Consider the following 18,579-nt stretch of genomic DNA (forward strand, 5'->3'; position numbering starts at 1 on the left):
ATAGTTTCTAGTTCAGTTCCATCCCCTACACCACTTTGAAGAGGTACTTTGAAGAGGTAGGGGTTGGGTATCAAACTCATTCCAGTCCGCTCCTAGGTTTCTGGGTTGGGGTAGATGTGTGACACATCTGCTGTTTTCCCCTTGCTGAAACATTCATGAGAAGTTTCTGTATAAGTAGGTGGAGTAGTAGTGGTGGTCCTTGTCAACCATGTGGTGTCACACTTCTTGCAGGTGGTTCCCCGGGGCATGTATTAGGCAATTGCAGATGTGGATCTGCAACTGTCTTGGTTGCATATCTTTGCAACACACTTAATCTTTGTATTCTATTTGTATTGAAAAGGTAGTGCTTGTGCATGTGTATTCAAATCATTTGATAAAGGGTTTTTATCGAGGGTTTTTATCGGAAGTGTCCATTTACCTTTATGTGCAGTGTCTCGCGGATCAATCTATAGAGCATTGGGATTTATGGTAGCAGCTTCTCCTTGTGCTTTAGCTGTTGCACCCTTGGCTTATGCAACTGCAGTAAGCTCTTGTGCGAGCAAGGTAGCTTTCTTACCTTATCAGCTTAATATCAAACAGTGAAATTGGGCACTTATGGCAAAGTCTTGAATTTGAGAGTTCTTTAAGTTGTATGAACATCTTTGCATGGAAGATGTGGCATTCTTCTATTAAATAAAGCATTTAGAGAGGCTTAACACTGTAATCCCCCCCTCCCCCCTCCCCACAGGCGACTGCCCTTGTGAAGCAGACCGGTGGGTGTCCACAGCTTTCCATGTGCAATGCCCACAACTGCTCCAGCCTTCTGGCTTCTTCTAGCCGCCCCCGGATGCCTTTCATGATATAGTAAATGATAAACTTAGAGACGAATCTTGAAAAATCCCACAGGGCTTACAATAAGCCAAGAGTCAAAAAATAAGAGAAGCTTTCTCTAATGACGGCCAAAATGCGAATAAAGCGTATTTATGGAAGCGAAAAGCCCTTACTTGATTATGGAAAAATGAAAAGAAATAGCAAGTAACCTTGCAAGGAAAAGCATGTACCTGCTATGCTGCAACAAATACAGATAGAAAATTTGAAGAATTTTGTGTATGAGCTTTAGAACCCAATGAGGAAGCTGGTTGATGATGCTAAGAGGAAAAGCTTGAGGAAAGGAAAAATCTTGAAAAGCATGCTAAGATGTCATCTACATGGCATGGTGTTACAACAAGAACAAACTAGGAAAGGTGTATAAGATACTCTTGCTGATTTGCAGTTTCTGCTTCCTGCCAGAGCTTGAACAAAGAAACGTGAGAGAGAGCTAGATGCTGGTACCTGGAAACGTACTCTCTAATAATAATAAGATGAAAGTACAAGTGAGTACATAAAAGGCCTAGGGTTAAGTGCCCAACACACAGGAGTGTGTTCACATGGGAAAAAACCCATGTCCAGCCATGGTAAAAAGTGCCTGTGTGTAAGCTCTGATCACATTTGAACTTCTTACTGACGCCCTTTGTGCACTTCCAAAAGGAAGCGCTAAATCGAAGACTGCCTATCCTTGATCTTCTTTCACAAGTAGTTGAGTTCGTTGAGGGTGGCCTGCAGGCAGCCCTCAACAAGACAATGATTACGGTGAAATGCCAGAGCAGCTTATTCACCTTCTCTCAAAGATGGTGACTCATAACCCTTATTGGCACCGCCTGTAAAATCTTAGCGACGTCCCTTAATCTTTGCCTATGGCTTTTGATTGCTAACCTGATTCATAGTTACCACCCTGAATTTGTGCTGGATCTGAGCAGTTTTGACACGCACCGAGCTGTGACTATCTAAGAGACCACAACTTTTGCAGAGGCAAAAGAGCTGGCAGTTCTTTCATTGTATTTTGTGAAGGCTTGTAATAGGATGAGTGGATGTTCTTGAAAGGTGGGACTTTGAGCAGTTCTTAAGGGACCAGGCTACAACTGTTGCTGCACCTTTTGGCCCTGTTGGTGGTCATACAATCCAGATTTGCAATGAGAAGTACTGTTTAGAAGAAACCCAAGGTTGTTTGCAGCTGTGTTACCTCTCATTGGCTGTGGCTACACAGAGGCTCGTTCTGTTATCACTGTAGAGAGATGACTACTTTGATCCAGTGAATTGACATGTGCTATACACGGTTGTGTGCTAAGTTCTAACACGCGTATGCACCGGCATCCCACCTGAGCAGGAATAGAGGTCCTTCTTACGTCCATACCTACTATGCAGTTGTTGTAGCTAGATCTTGTCTATGTGAGCAGGAAACACCTTGAAGTCTGTGCCAAGATCTGTTGACTGTGATGGAATTATGATATTAATGAAGGTTTGTCATGCTATTATTTGAAGCTATCTGCTTTCTCACCTAAAATGGGCATGTTCTTTTTTTATCATATTCCAGGGCATTCTGCTGAAAGGAGGTGAAGCGTTGGATGCTTTGGCAAGTTGTGATACAGTCGCATTTGATAAGACTGGTACGCTTACAACAGGCGATCTTGTTTGCAAGGCAATTGAGCCAATTTACGGCCACGTGTCCAAAGAACAGGACAAATCCAAACTCGAGTGCTGTTGCAACCCTAACTGTGAGACAGAAGCTCTTGCTGTAGCTGCTGCAATGGAACAAGGAGCCTCTCATCCAATCGCAAGGTAGCTGTACGATGCCTACTGATATTTTGTTTTTGCAATTAGTTTCTTTGCCATTGATGAAAGAATCAAACATAGTTGAAACATTGCTAAAGGTCTTGCACTGATGATTATTGGCTCCATATGAGTCTCTGTGAAAGATTGATGGGCGTCCTGATGAGCCTCCAGTAGAGGATCTTGCTGATTATTGACTCTACATAATTCTACTTCAAAGATGGAGGAGACTCCTGTCGAGCTTCCAGCCCCAACCAGTGCTGGAGTGTCTTTGATGGACAACGTTAGGGTCAACTGCTATAAGTGTACTGTGTAAAGAATTCATGTTGGATATAATGTCCAATCATCCCAAGGTATGCGAGTATTGTGATGGACTCATGATCGCTGGATAGAGCTCGAGAGAGGTTTGAGATGATATATATTATGCTTGGGGTCCAGTCATCATCACAACATGTCATCGCATGCATCCATGTAGGCATGTCCAATTTCTCACTTATTTAAGCATTGATGTAAGCTAGGTTGAAGTGACCCTTTATGTGGTCAAGGGTTAAGAATCATATGTAAGAGGCATTTGGGAAAGCTGCCTTTTTGGCCCCTTAAATTTTTTAACCCACTCATACTGCACAAATTATGCTCTTGGAGCTCACCCCAAACATACATTTTTATCGGAGTCATTTCCTACACGGCATAGGATGGCTTCTCTAGAAGCCAGGTTATCTTCATAGACACATGTCACATGCCTTGCGAATTGAGATAGGGCAGATCTGAGTCTCATCACACCGCCTGCGAGAAGAGACAAGGAGAGCTGAGGGCATTGCACAGAACAGGTATGCTTTCTGAAGATGGAGAATGAGGAGCACCACATCTGCTGATTCCTGGTGTATTATGAGATACAGGGGAGATTTATTGCCTCTTCAAAGATGGTTCTGGCCAACTCTCTAAGATCATGAACTTCCTGGACCAGCAATGTCTAGGTCTATACCTGATGTTGCTATGCTGACATGCAGATCTACTTCTTAGGGAGGCTAGGACTGAGTGTGGGACACCTCACAACAGCCCATCACTAGCTTCCTCCAAGATACGAGGCGCAAGCTGTGTGATACCCTGATCTTGAGGTCCCTCACAGATGGAAGAGGCAGCACACACAGGCGAGACCGGGGGCACTTGTTGACAAGTGACTTGATTGCAACCACACACTAGTGGGAGAGAGAGAGAGAGAGAGAGAGAGAGAGAGAGAGAGAGAGAGAGAGAGAGGATGATCAACAAGATAATCAGCACAAGATTAAAGGGATTGTGGGAGTACAAGATGTGGTGGAAATCATAAATTCATTATAGAAGTAGGTCCTTTTTATAGGAGAGACCTCATTACATATTCTAAAGCATATGCCACCACACACTAGTGGGGGGAGAGAGAGAGAGATGATGATCAACAAGATAATCAGCACAAGATTAAAGGGATTGTGGGAGTACAAGATGTAGTGGAAAGCATAAATTCATCATAAAAGTAGGTCCTTTTTATAGGAGAGACCTCATTACATATTCTAAAGCATATGCTAGATGTGATGCTACCACATATGCTAAATATGATTCCTCCACATATGCTAAGTATAATGCCACCACATATGCCAAATATGATGCCACCACATATGCCTTTTTAGAGGATGTTCCCACACAAGAGACTTATACATACTAGTGGTTGTTCACACACATTAGAACCGCTTTATTTAAGGCTTACATTCAGTGCTAGTTTACTCAACCACCGATTCCCACATTAATCACCATTAATAGTTAACATCCCCCCCCCCATAGTGATAATGTGGCTAGAAAGCCTAGTCATCCTAGAGCAGGTTTAGTTTCTGGCTATTGCTTCTTGTCGTTGGAGGTAGAAGAAGCGGAGTTTGCAGAGTCTTCATCAGCTTTTAGCTTTGCAAGCCTCTTCCGACACTCTTCGATGTAGTGCCCTGGCTTGTGGCAGTAATGACACTTTCTTCTTGTCACCCTGTGACAAGTCCAATTTGCTTTGTCCCTAGAGAAGTAGGCTTGGTCTCCTCTACTTGCATCACCCCTGGATTTGTTCATCCTTGTCTACCCCTCATGGAAAGTAATCCAACCAGCTCCTCAAAGGATATAGGATTGCCATCTCTGTGATCTCCCTCTGATGTAGTCTGGGAGTGTGGTAGTCTGGTGCTCTCGGTCTCCGTCTGGCTTGGAGGTCCGTAGCGCGCTAAAGTGTAACCCCCTCCTGTGTCGGGGTAGGCACTCTGATAGATCTCTGGAAGAAATCAGTGAGCTGGAGCTGTCGCCCACCTCTCCCTGTGGTATGAGTCCATAGCAGTGTCTCTCTGTGGCGCTGTGTCTCTAGCAAGAACTGGCCAAATCTGCGCTGGTCTGCAGACTCCATGATCTGGCGGAGAAAGGGATGTCCAGTGAAGATGGTGGTGTATCTCTCTCTAATGACACTATATGCTCTGCATCTGCATACATAATGTTCCTCACTCTCAACCTCCTCCTGGCATGGTCTGCATATCCTCTCTGCTTTGGGGATCCGTGCTGCCCTACCTGTGATGACACTCTGAGCTGGCCAATCACCACTCGGGCACTGGGAGGCATGTACACATCCATGTATCCAGGTCTCTGTATGAATCCATCCACTGAGATACGCATAAACTGATCTCTGTAGTATAGCATCTTCGGCGGTAGAGGTTGACTGGGTGTAATCCAAGACTCTTGAGTGTATCGCTGCCATAAATCCTGCCGAAGGACTCTGTTCCTCTCACTGTGAGAGAGTTGGATGTGTGGTGCATGTATATCATACTGGAAAGGTGGCAGGTGATCTATGTCAAGACCATGCTGAGTGAGCCACTGTATCATCTGTGAATACCATGATCTCCTATCTCCACTCTCTGCGAGCTGCCTGGACGCCTCAAAAGCTCTATGTGAGAGTCGATCTGATGGCATATCTCTGATCCTCTGTATGAAGCAGATCGTCTGGAAGAGGGCCTCTACTAGCATAGGAGGTGCAGCAAACTCCGTCTGGACAATTTCATGTGGGACGGAGGGTTTGCTAGGGATCATCCGTGAGAGCATGAGAATCTGAGGCCTCTCTATCTGAGACCATGTGGAGGTGGCGAGCCCAGGTGCCCATACTACTGCAGCATACATCAAAGCAGGGGTGACTAGTGTGTCAAACAACCACCCCTTCGTGCGGGGCTCCTGGAAGTGTGCCTGGTGACACTGTCCCTCTAGCATGGCCAGAGCTGCATACCCTCGTGTGAGTCTATCCCTGGCTGCCTGTGCCATAGTAAATCTTCTTGGCAGAGTCGTAAATGTAATCCCCAGGTACACATATGAGTCTACCACCTCTACCTGTCCTCCTGCTAGTGTGAAGATGGCCTGTCGTCGAACCGGCCCTGAGGTGTGGAAAATCATGGCCTTGGTTTTCCCAAGGTTCATTGTAAGCCCCCTCTGTGTGCGGGAGTCATCGAGTGCATGGAGATGGTGCTGTAGTCCCAACCGCGACTCAGAGACCAGAATAATATCATCTGCATATAGCATAATGTGGACTGTGGTACCTGAGATGTCTACCCCGTCCCCACCACCGTGACCAACGAAGTCAGCCACCTCATCGATGTATAGCCCAAATAGTGTAGGAGAGAGTGGGCATCCTTGCTTCACACCTATGGTGCTAGCAATAACATCAGATAGCCCCCCGGGGCATCGTATGCGCCCGAAGACCTGCTCATATAAAGCATAGATGCCCCAAACCATCTTTGATGGGATCCCCAATGACTGTAGGTGCTGGAAGAGTCTCTCTCGTGGCACCGTGTCAAATGCTTTGTGGAAATCCACAAAGCAGCAGTATAATCTCTTCTCCCGCGCCCTAGCCTGGTCAATCAGACAGCTCAGAGTGAATATATGGTCAATAGTGGAGAAAGCTCGCCGGAATCCAGCCTGCTGCCCTAGTACTCGCAGTCCCTCCTTCTCTGCATATGAGCTCAACTCTGCCTGGAGCACTGCGCCATAAAGTTTGGCCAATGTATGACCAATCATGATAGTCCTGTAGTTGCTGGGGTCTAGCATGTATTCGGCTTTGTGGAGAGGCACGATGGTGTGCATAGTCTACTCAGTTGGTAGGCCCTCCACTAGTGCCCTATTAAAGAGGTGAGCAACAAAGAGTCCCAGTGTGTCAGCTGCATAAATAAGATGCTCACTCTGTATACCTGTGTGGTCAGCCGATCTCCCATGCTGTAACCGGTGGATAGCTCTCTCTACCATCGAGGCGGTAAAGAAAGTAGAGGTGGTAGGGCGGGATTCTTGTGGCTGTGGTATGGGCGGATGCTGAGGGATATGGTAGAGGCTCTTTGCATATGTGTGCCATGTGTGTGGATCCTCAATCGGGGTACGAGGGCAAGGCTCTCTCATCCTGTGCCATGCAGTGGCTGCATCTCTGCTCATGAGTAGGTGGTATATATCCCAGTACTGTGCCTCCTCATATGCAAGCCTCTTACGGCATGTGAGGATCCTCATTTGTCGGCTCTCCTCTCTTTGTACTGGTCCCTAGTGCTCTCTGGGCACGAAGGTGTCTATATAGCTCTCTGCACTCATCATCATACCACCGATTCTGGGGCATGCTCCCAGATCTATCTGTGTGTGCAATGTGTGTATGATGGGGGAAGCTGCGGGTGGCGGCCGTATGTAGTAGAGATGACAGCTGGGTGGTGAGTGTGTCTAGAGGTGACAAGGGATCCATCTGGAATAGCCCGTCATATACACGATGCTCATATATGTGTGCCAAGTCATGGGTGAAGTAGAAAGTTGTATGCGATGCCTGTGTGGGCTGTGGGTGCTGGTGTGGAGCTCGCCAGTGACAATAAGAGGTACGTGTGATCCGCACCAATAGGATAGGGGGGGATGGTGAAAGATGTCACTGCCTGTGTGGTCTCCATGGACCCCATGATGTAGTCCACTGTGCTACCCCCCCTGATCGTGGAAAGCATGTCAGTGCTCCTGAATCCTGCCACTATCTCATCCCGTTATAAATAACGAGATGGTGTCGTGCTCCCAACTCAAGTAAGTGATGACCATATCTGGTGTTATCCGGCCCCATGTCCTCTGACACCCTGCAAGCTCCCATGTCCTCCACCTCTAGTGTGTGCATCACCTCGGGGTGCTCGAAATCATAAATGTCGCACTGTCGGGTCTGTGTCCGTGCAGGAGGACTTTCCCCAAGTTGGAGTAGTGTATGATCTCATCTGAAAGGGCTGCATATGGTGACTCTCCCAATGGCCCTGTGTCCTCCTCCTCACCTCTACTCTCATCCTCTGCTGTCATGGCATATCTCGATCCTCGAGGAGAGAAGTAGCATAGAGCAATGTATAACACCCTGTCTGCTGAGAGCTGCAGTCTAATCCACATGTATCTAGCCTCCTGGTCACGTGCTACCACTTGTAGGCGCTCCTATCGCTCTCGCTTGAAGAGTACCGCTATACCTCCAGATCCTCTCGATGTGCTCTGCCGTGTGGTCCCCCTGTATGTAAACTCCGAGTGATACCTCTCTACTTTGGGTAGCCCCCTCTCTGGGCTCTGGTGCGTCTCGTCTCTGTAAGTAGTATGATGTCCCGTCCCTCCATGACCTCCTCCATCCTCCCAGGATGTGTCCAAAGTGCTCCATTGCAGTTCCAAACTGCTATGTGTATCTGTGAATCTGGATCCTCCATAGCCGATGTCCCATAGGCTGCCTGGCGCTAATTGGTGGCCTTGCCATCGATGATGACACGGCCATCGCGAGAGAGAGAGAGAGAGAGAGAGAGAGAGAGAGAGAGAGAGAGAGAGAGAGCTTCTTGTGTTTGGTTCGAAGGGTGAGGTCATCTCGCCATGGGATGGTCATTACCCTTTGGCACGTGCTCGGGAACTCCAGAGTCCAAGGGCAGTCTGAGATCACAAATACCATATCTAAAAATGCAATGCTTCAAAAGGTTCGTGATTTGGCAGATTGTCCTGGGCCTAGTACACGGCCTTGTTGATTCCTTTTCTGGGAAGGCTTATGAAAATTATACAATGGAATGTATAGGGTATTTCTTCGCGCCAAAAGCAGTTCAGGCTTTGGCGTACAACTTTTTGTCATGGTTGGGATGTTTTGTGTGCAGTTGAACATAAGCAGCATAAGTTGGCTGGCAAAGCCTATGTATATAAGGGGTTTCATGTTTTCTACAGTGGACATCCTGCTTCGCACTGCTTCGCAGTCAGGTGTTATGTTTGTTGTTCGTTCGCAGTTTCAGCCTTCTCTTGTGATTCAAGATGTTCATGGAAGATTTCTAGTGATACAGATTGTTTGGGATGATACGCCTTTATGGTTGTTAGGGGTGTATGCTCCAAATAATGCTCGTGCACGCCGTTTGATGTGGAATGACTTGTGTGCTCTTTCAATCTCTCATCCTGGCTTTGTGATGGGAGACTTTAATATGTGTGTCTCCAGGGAGCAAGCCACGTTGCCTCATTCTATAATGGATGGCCCGGAGAGAATGGCGTGGGAAGCTTTTGTAGCAAGTTCGCTAAAACAAGACATGTGGTCTTGGTTGCATCCAGATGAAAGGGGTTACACTTATGCATCACAACAGTTTCGGGGCACTTATGCTAGATTGGATAGGATGTATATTTTACATCAAGATCTCTTTTTACCAGAGGTTCTTACTATGATGGTTGATCAGCCAACAGGTTTTGTCGGATCATTGGCCGCTTGTGTTTGAAATGGTCTATCATCCTGTGGATGCATATAAAGGCTTGTTGGGACGCTTGCCTTTGCGCTTAAATCACACTTTTTTGGCTCAATGGCGCCCGATCTCAATGGCCCAGGACAATCTGCCAAATCACGACATTTCTCCACAAGAGTTTATCTGTAGGTGCTCCTGTAGCTCTCGCTTGAAGAGTACCGCTATACCTCCAGATCCTCTCGATGTGCTCTGCTGTGTGGTCCCCCTGTATGTAAACTCCCAGTGATAGTCCTCTACTTTGGGTAGCCCCCTCTCTGGGCTCTGGTGCGTCTCTGTAAGTAGTATGATGTCCCGTCCCTCCATGACCTCCTCCATCCTCCCAGGATGTGTCCAAAGTGCTCCATTGCAGTTCCAAACTACTATGTGTATCTGTGAGCCGATGTCCCATAGGCCGCCTGGCGCTAATCGGTGACCTTGCCATCGATGATGACACGGCCATCGCGAGAGAGAGAGAGAGAGAGAGAGAGAGAGAGAGAGAGAGAGAGAGCCTCTTGTGTTTGGTTCGAAGGGTGAGGTCATCTCACCATGGGATGGTCATTACCCTTTGGCACATGCTCAGGAACTCCAAGGGCAGTCTGAGATCACAAATACCATGTCTAAAAATGCAATGCTTCAAAAGGTTCGTGATTTGGCAGATTGTCCTGGGCCATTGAGCCAAAAATGTTTATATGCGTCAGTGGATACGACATTTCTCCACAAGAGTGTCCATGGCTGATTATCATGCTTGGCCAGTGTTCCTTACCAACACTCGGAAATTAGCGCGGCATTATGGTCTTGCTAATGCCTCTATACAAAAACAGCATGTGGCTCTTCTTGAGTCACTTTTAAAGGGCTTGCAGGCGTTCATGTTTACTGACTCTATGGATGCTGAAGTTGTGGATGCCATAGAATGGCTGAAAAAGGAGCTATCTAGGGTGCAGGAAGCACAATATGTTCGCACGTCTTGATGCTTTGCGGGATGCTAACTGTCAATCTCATCGCTTCTATGATAAGTTGTATCAAAAACATATGCGTGAGAATATTGTTAGGCTGATGGATGCCCAAGGCAACCTTGTTACTCAAGCTTCTGAGGTTATTCAGCATTGCATCAGGTTTTATGAAAATTTGCTTGCCCCTCGAGAGGATGTCTCGCCGGCTGTCCTGGCTGCAAGGGAGTCATTGTTTGCTGAAGTACGATATCAAGTTGACCCTGATGTGGCGATTCAGCTTGATGCTCCTGTTACTCAAGGGGAAGTGGAAGCTGTTCTCTCCAAACTTCCCATGGGAAAGAGCCCTGGTTGGGATGGTTTGACAGATGAGTTCTTTCGAAAATATGCTGATCAGCTTGCAGAGCCTTTGACGCTTATTTGTCAAAGGGTTTGGGATGAGGGATATATGCTTGCCGATTGGAAGTTTGGCATACTTCGTTTGTTGCCCAAAGTCCCTTCGCCTACTTCTTTGGCTCAATGGCGCCCGATCTCACTTATGGGTATTATGTATAAAATCTTTACAAAGATTTTTGCCAATCGCTTGCAGAAGGTGCTTCCTACTCTTATTCATCCATATCAATATGGATTTGTGCATGGCAGGAATATTTTGCATAATATTCTTAATGTTCAAATTGGAGTGGATTATGCCAAGGCAAAGAAGCAAGAGATTGTGATGGTGCAGCTGGATCTTGAAAAAGCTTTTGATCATGTCAGCTGGTCTTTCCTTTCTCAGTTAATGACAGCCATGGGCTTTGGTCCCAAAATGGCTAATTTGGTGCATTTACTTGGCTCTGGCTCTATCACGCGGATTATGCTCAATGGAGGACTTTCGGATGGTATTTCTCTCACCCGTTCTCTCCGGCAGGGCTGTCCTCTTAGCCCTCTTTTCTTTGCCATTGCCACTCATCCTATGTTATCTTGCCTAGATGCTATGGCATCGCATGGTGAAGTGGTTGGTTTGCATCTCCCTCATGGCAAGCAATTGGTTGCTCAAGCCCTTGCGGATGACACTTTTATGTTTCTCAGGGCCGAAAAAGCCAATATAGATCGAGCAATGGAAGCTTGGAATAATTTTGCATTGGCTTCTGGGCTGAAAATAAATTCATCAAAATCAGCCCTCATTGTATGCACAGAATTTGATCTTGAGGCATTAGGGTGGCAAGGCCGTGTGGTGCATACAGGAGACATTGTTCGTCATCTTGGGTATCCGGTGGGTGTGGATGTGGACCCCCAAGCGCTTCTTGCTTGGATTTCTGCTCAGATCTCGGATAAATTTGTGTATTGGAAAGCTCAAGGGCGGCCTATGCACGTGAGGGTTAAGGTAGCTCAGGTTATTATGCTTAGCATGATTTCCTATTTTTTGCCTTTGCTACCTTGGACGCACAAATCTCTTCTCCGTTTGGTTGCTCCCATTCGGTTTATGCTGTGGAAGAGGCAAGGAAATATTTTGGGTCAAACATGGATAGCTTGGAATCACATTACGACACCCAAAAGAATGGGTTGGGCTGCTTTACTGGATGTCCGCTTGCATATGGTGGCGCGTAGGTGGGCGCTTTTTCAGGATATGTGTTTGCAGGAGCAGCCTTGGGTATTCATGGCTCGTGACTTGATTGAGTTGGAGGGATTGTCACATGGACGGACACGTGTGCAGGCTTCATGGTGGGACGTTGTGAATGCGTCTCATCCCGTCTATATTCGCTCATCTCACATTTTATTGCATATTCTCCTTTCTTGGCATGAAGCTCTACTATTGGCTCGGTGGGATCCTGGTCATGAAAGACTACTTTTGAACTCTTTGCAGTTCGAAACATTTCTGGAGTCGCGTGTCATTGTTTGGCCAGACAGAGATGCTTCACGCATACGACTCAACCGCATGGTCAGGTTAGGCTCGGTTAGAATCTGAGATGCTGTGATACCTGGTCGTGACAGGCCATATTCGTTTCGTCGTATTCGGCAGCACTTTAGGGTTCCTCGGACATTTCAGCCACTATGGGTTGACATCATGCATGCAGTTGAGCCTTTTACTCCATTGCCTCGGCCATCTGCAGATCAGCCTTGGCTTGATTGGGCACTATGTAAATCTGGTGACTTGATATCACTTTCAACTAACCAGGTCTATCATAAGCTCGTATCAGAGAAAGATTGGGTTTCAGCCAAGGCCAATAAGGTGTGGGGATTGCACAGGGCTAAATCATGGTGGCAGAAAACTCTTATGCGTGGTTGGCAGTCTAAACTCCCTTACCAAGGTAAGGTTTTCATTTGGAGGATGTTGGTGGGAGGGCTACCTACACGGGATCAGCTCAGCCCCGTCGTAAAATTACATTGGCCTCTTGCTTCTTTTGCACGACATGCACTGAAACAGTTATGCATCTGTTCATGAGTTGTCCAGTGGCCCGTCAGATTTGGTCTTTTGTCTCTCGCGTTTGGGAGGCAGTAGAGAGGTCTACTGTTTCGGCTCATCAGTGGATATTTGGGATTTGTCCTCAAGTCATTACTTCGGACAGTCACCTTGTGATATTCCATTTCCTTAGATGGACAGGACTTTGGCATATTTGGACTACACGGAATGGGTTCATCTTTGATTCCTTGTCTGGAATACATGGGCACATTCTACGTATCCGCGGTTTGCTGCTTTGGAAATTTTCTTCTCTTCTCTCAGCTCAGCTACTGGATGCAGATGTTATTTCGTTATGGTCTACGGCGGCTCGGTTGGCTCATCTTTGATGCTTTTATCTGGGATGCTTATTTGGCTAGGAGGCTTTCTTATTAGTGTACAGGTTTGCATGGTCATGATCCTTTAGAGGATCTTTTGTGGGGCCATAGGTTTTGTGTGAGCCATGTGGCTGATGTACATTTTTACATATAATATAAAACACCATTTCACGAAAAGAGAGAGAGAGAGAGAGAGAGAGAGAGAGAGACCCCGCCTGGGGGGAGGGAGGGGGTGGGGAGGGTGGGTGGGTAGGAGAGAGATTGCAAAACATGTTATCACTGAAGCTTGTACCCCCATTTCCTGGTCATCAGAAGGGTGTCATTAACTCTCATTATGCACATTGTTTTCACCAACTCAGCCATGCAAAATGCTTATGGCATTGTTCCGTACTTTGCTTAGGCTTCCACTATGGAATTGGGGGAAGATCTTCAGGTTTTCTATGTTGCTTGGAACTAGCTTTACTTTTGGTTGCTTCTTCCTCTTCTAGCTTATTATGCTCTTTCTCACTCTTACTTTTGGTTGCTTCTTCCTCTTCTAGTTTATTATGCTCTCTCTCACTCTTACTTTAGATGGTGCACTAGATGTGCCCTTTCTTTGTGGGTCAATCCCCCAAGACGCTTGCTTTTGTTACCAAGCAAGAGGTGCAACTCTTTTGCTTTCGTCTTCAAAAGATCTGTCTTGTTTTATATTTTCCTTGAGCCAGTGAATCCAGATCTACTTGATGATGAAGAGGTGCAGGATTCTTTGCTTGCCAAACCTGCTTAGCTGCTGGGCAATCCCATAAATAGTGAGGGTGAGATTCCCATGGTGCTCCAGAGCGGGCAGTAGTCTGCTAGCTGCGGATGGTGGAGGGCCGTGCTGCCTCCTTGATGAACAGTGAGCTAGAGGAAGTAGGACATCTTGCGTGTAAGGATTATTTATCTAAAGTGCAGGTGATTAACAGAGAAAAGAAGACTTAGAAGAAACCACTTGCAAAAGATAGCAAGGGAAGATCTAGAGAAACCATTTGCACACAGATAGACGTAATCTACTCCTAGCAAAATAGCTCTATGTTTAACCATGTGGAGCATGGCTAAAGCTGAGCTGATGGGTTGCTAGAATCAGCTGGAGCTCCACACATAGCAACTCGGCTTGCTAATCTGGGGAAGAAGAACTTGGCATTCACATCTGGAGGGAGGAGGGCTGCAAATCATGTGAGGCTCCAAATTACTCAACTAAGGATATTGCACTTACCACTATTCAATATAGGAAAATCTTTTGTCACTCTTGAAGACTCGTTCACACATTCAAAACCATGTGCAACATCCACGTTTTATCATCATATGACATCATCATGACACAAGCATAACAACCTTTTTAGAACGAGAGAGAGGGAGGGAGAGGGAGAGAGAGGGAGAGATGACAAAGCTGTAATTCTAGAGCAACAGTTACAAGATCGCAATATGTAGATTACTTTAGTCAATGCAAACACATTAAACATATGGTTTTTCTTCTGATTTGGTCGCTTCCTATCAGATTACAGTATAAAGCTGAACTTAATCTCAATTAGGTTGTCTTGGTATCAATCCCAGGGCAGTGGTTGACCATAGTGAAGGGAAAGTGCTACCAGCTATTGCAATTGAGAATTTTGAGTCTTTCCCAGGGAAAGGGTTAGAAGCAACAGTATCTGGTTTGAAGGTAATATTCAACATCAGCTCTTCAGAATAGCTCGTCATATTAGTGATCAGTTTCAAAACATTTCTTGATGTGTTTTAGATGGTACAAGCATATTTTTTGTTGAATTTCATCATCCACGTCTTCTGAACAGTCCCAACATGGAGGAAGCTATAAGGCGCTGTTGGGGTCGTTGGATTATGTTGCATCCTCTGTGAAATTTACGTCGAGCTCTGGAAAGATCTTTGATGCAGCGAGGGGTTCCACTTATGGCAATGAGCTTGTGAGAGCAGCCTTGTCTGTGAACGAAAAGGTAGTGAAAATAGTTTTTTGCCTTTGTAAAGACTGTTAGAAATGGTGGGAACATAGATACATGCATACATGTGTAATTGCGCAGTGTGCACGTACTTACACACATGCGTGCAGGCACACATGTACACAAACACACATGAATGCATACATACACACACACATACATTTATCCATTCATCCACATGCATGCATACATATATGTACACATACACATACATGTGTGTGCACCATGCACATACTGCACACACACACACATTTCATGTTGTATGTGTGTTTTATCATTGACACAGTCATGTTTTGCTAATGTTTAGTGCAATGTGCTTTTTTGGCACGGTTGTCTACGGTTGTCTAGGATTTCTCATCATATTCATCATGTATCTTCAATTTTCTGGATCTCCTTGCAAGGGTCTCATACCTTTTGCCTTGTCAAGGTTGTAACTTGTCTAGGAGTTCTCATCTAATTATCTATCCTCAATTCTCATCTGATTATGGATCTCCTTGCAAGGGTCTCTTACCTTTTGTACTTACATAGCTTTTTTTAATCTTGCAATTTCTGTGGAAAATCTTTAGGAATCACTCACTGGTTGGTGTTTAAACTTCAAGAAATGCTTCTGGTTTCCACGGGTCAGTACACTATGGTTATTTGAAGGTCATCTCGATGTAGATCAGTCGATGCATTTAGCCGAGTTAATTACAAATTAATTGCAACATAATTGCCGAGCTGCTCAATATGATTAGGGAGTGATGTCTTTTATTCAATTTGGTCTTATATGCACATCTCCTCCGTCATCATTCAAAGAATCCCTTTTTGCAATGAAGTGAGAATTTAGCATGATGCCACTCCTCATCCATCCTTTTATTCAGTTACCTTAGTGAGCTTTATTTAAATTCAATTACAATAAATTAGTTGATCAAGTAATTAAAATGGTAATTATATAAAATACGAGTTTTCTATAACTCGTCAATAAGCCCTTATTTACTATAATTCAATGATGTTGAGATGTGCGTGCATGCGCAGGTGACACTATTCCATTTTGAAGACAAACTTCGCCCTGGTGCTGCTGAGGTTGTGGCATCTCTCAAACAAGCTGGAATGCAGATTTTGATGTTGACTGGTGATCATGCATCCAGTGCAAAAAGGGTTGCGAAAGCAGTGGGAATTGAAGAGGTGCATTTTGGGATGAAACCGGAAGACAAGCTTCACCGCATAAAGAACCTGTCCCGGCAGAGTGGTGAGTCCCCCCCAACCCTCTCTCTCTCTCGTCTTTGTGTGGCGGCATCCATCTTATCTTAATGGCTAGTTTTAGCCTGCAGAGTTTATGAGGCAGCCAACACACTCTCTGATACATTTGCATTTGTTTTCAGGTAAAGGGCTGTCCAGAGGCTTGATTATGGTGGGAGATGGAATAAATGATGCCCCAGCATTGGCAGCAGCAACTGTAGGTGTAGTGCTAGCGCGTTATGCAAGCGCGACAGCAGTTGCAGTTGCGGATGTGCTGTTACTACAAGACAACATTGATGGTGTCCCCTTCGTGATTGCTAAGGCTCACCAGACCACCACTCTGGTAATCAGCCCTCTAGAGAATAATACTGCGATTTTCTGGCAAGATGATGTGGCATTTGTGCACCAATTGTTTTGGTGCCTACTCTTACTGTTGTGTTGTGCAGGTAAAGCAGAGCGTAGGTCTCGCGCTGTCATGTATCTTCATAGCGGCTCTTCCATCTGTCTTGGGATTCTTGCCACTCTGGTTAACGGTATACTAGCTTGATTCATATAGAACATTTTGTTTTAGTTAATGCAACACTAAATGCTGTTTGCATATGCTTTCAGGTGCTCTTGCATGAGGGTGGGACACTTCTAGTCTGCCTCAACTCTGTGAGGGCATTGAATGACCCGACAAACGGTTGGAGCTGGCAACATAACATGAAAAAGATAGCTGATGCTATAGCTGCAATTGGTACCTTACTCCATGGTGCCAACTCCTTACAAAATGTACAACCTGCAGGCTCACCATCCTAAGCTCTCTCTTAAAGGTTGTAAATCTTCCCATCATCATCAGCCCTCTTTGAAAATATAGAGGGCGTGTACAAATCCTCTTCCAAAGCAAAGCCATTATTTATCTGTTGATAGTGGTGCAAGGCATTGGGAATCAAGCATGTAACATATGGTCTTTTCTTCTCAAAGATTGTTCCATTCTTCCCCTAAATAAACATGGTCACATGGCTGGTGTTATATGTTTTCCCTGATGGCTCCTCTGTATGAGACAAGGTTTTTTCCTATGAGATTTGAAGATTATCAGTTTTAGAACGACTGTATTTTGACAGTTGTTGATCGATTGAGTAAGCAGATTCACCTCATCCTTGCAAGTCAAATATGATGTGCAAGAGGTAGTTAGACTCACCTAATCCCTTGCAAGTCAGACGTAGATGCTCAAGAGGTGGCCAGGCTCCCCTCATCCCTTGCACAACTTGATGTAGATGCCCAAGAGGTGGCCAGGCTCCCCTCATCCCTTGCAACTTGATGTAGATGCCCAAGAGGTGGCCAGGGTATTCATTCATGAGATTTTCTGGCTGCATAGGCTTTTGCAGATGCTTCTCAAAATTTATGTGCTTCTTGGTTGTATTCTATATCCACATTTGATCACCCCTGATGATAGTTTGTCACTTGTAATAATTGTGGGAACAGTCCTATGCAAAGGAGGAAAATTATTGAAATGATGCCAATCAAGTGGTTGTCAGGTTCTTGTCTGAATGGCCATCAAATCTTGCTGCCCATAAGGGGGGTGTGTTTTAACCTGGGCAACTAGAATTTATGATTTACGTCGCAAAAAGGGATTGTCTGGTAATCATTTGTCAAAACATCGATGTATATGAGGCTTATACCTCCATGCATTTCCAAAAACCCTAACTTCACAAAATATTCAGTCTAGGTGTCATTTTGCTGCAATCATATCAGGATGATCCATGCAAATTACACAAGATTCAGTGTAGGTGTCATTTTGATGCAATCATATCAGCATGATCCATGAGACTTGGTCAACAATGGATCAGATAAAAAGGGACTATGGTAATTATTTGGCAAAACATAAATCTACATGAGGCTTGTACCTCCATGCTTTTCCAAAAACCCTTACTACACAAGATTCAGTCTGGTGTCATTTTGATGCAATCATCTCAGCATGATCCATGCATTTATAAAATCCCTAACTACACAGAAGATTCGGTCTAGGTGCATTTTGATGCAATCATTTCAGCAAGATCCATGAGACTTGATCAACAATGGATCATTGACATGTTAAACAAACAGATGTGGAGCCAATAATTAAGTAGGTGTGAGGAGAAATCTAAAGAGTTTCTGTCAATGACGTCCCCTAATGAAGACGGCAAGGGCAATGGACTTCCCCTTCTGCTAGAAGAAGGTATACATGCCATGGCATTCCTTAAACATGTGAGGAAAGTGTGTATTGGTGGCATACATAGTTTACTATATTTCTTGCACTTTGAGAGAGCATTGTGTGCAGGCCATTTGTGGCTTAAA

General features: G+C 45.3%; 1 protein-coding gene across 1 annotated transcript in view; it reads left to right on the plus strand.

The window, feature by feature from the left end:
• HMA1 (heavy metal atpase 1) overlaps positions 1-17,349 on the plus strand; it is a 66,711-nt gene extending 49,362 nt beyond the window's left edge. The window contains exons 6-13 of the mRNA XM_086821175.1: positions 431-543; positions 2,390-2,634; positions 14,648-14,753; positions 14,884-15,042; positions 16,060-16,273; positions 16,407-16,606; positions 16,710-16,796; positions 16,873-17,349. Coding sequence (XP_086677301.1) covers positions 431-543; positions 2,390-2,634; positions 14,648-14,753; positions 14,884-15,042; positions 16,060-16,273; positions 16,407-16,606; positions 16,710-16,796; positions 16,873-17,061 — 1,313 coding nt within the window. The 3' untranslated portion in view covers positions 17,062-17,349. The remainder of the gene's footprint in view (positions 1-430; positions 544-2,389; positions 2,635-14,647; positions 14,754-14,883; positions 15,043-16,059; positions 16,274-16,406; positions 16,607-16,709; positions 16,797-16,872) is intronic.
• The last annotated feature ends 1,230 nt before the right edge of the window (positions 17,350-18,579 follow it).

This window comes from Cibotium barometz, chromosome 27, assembly GCF_041138505.1.
Source record: "Cibotium barometz isolate CiBa-2024 chromosome 27, ASM4113850v1, whole genome shotgun sequence".
NCBI lineage: Eukaryota > Viridiplantae > Streptophyta > Polypodiopsida > Cyatheales > Cibotiaceae > Cibotium > Cibotium barometz.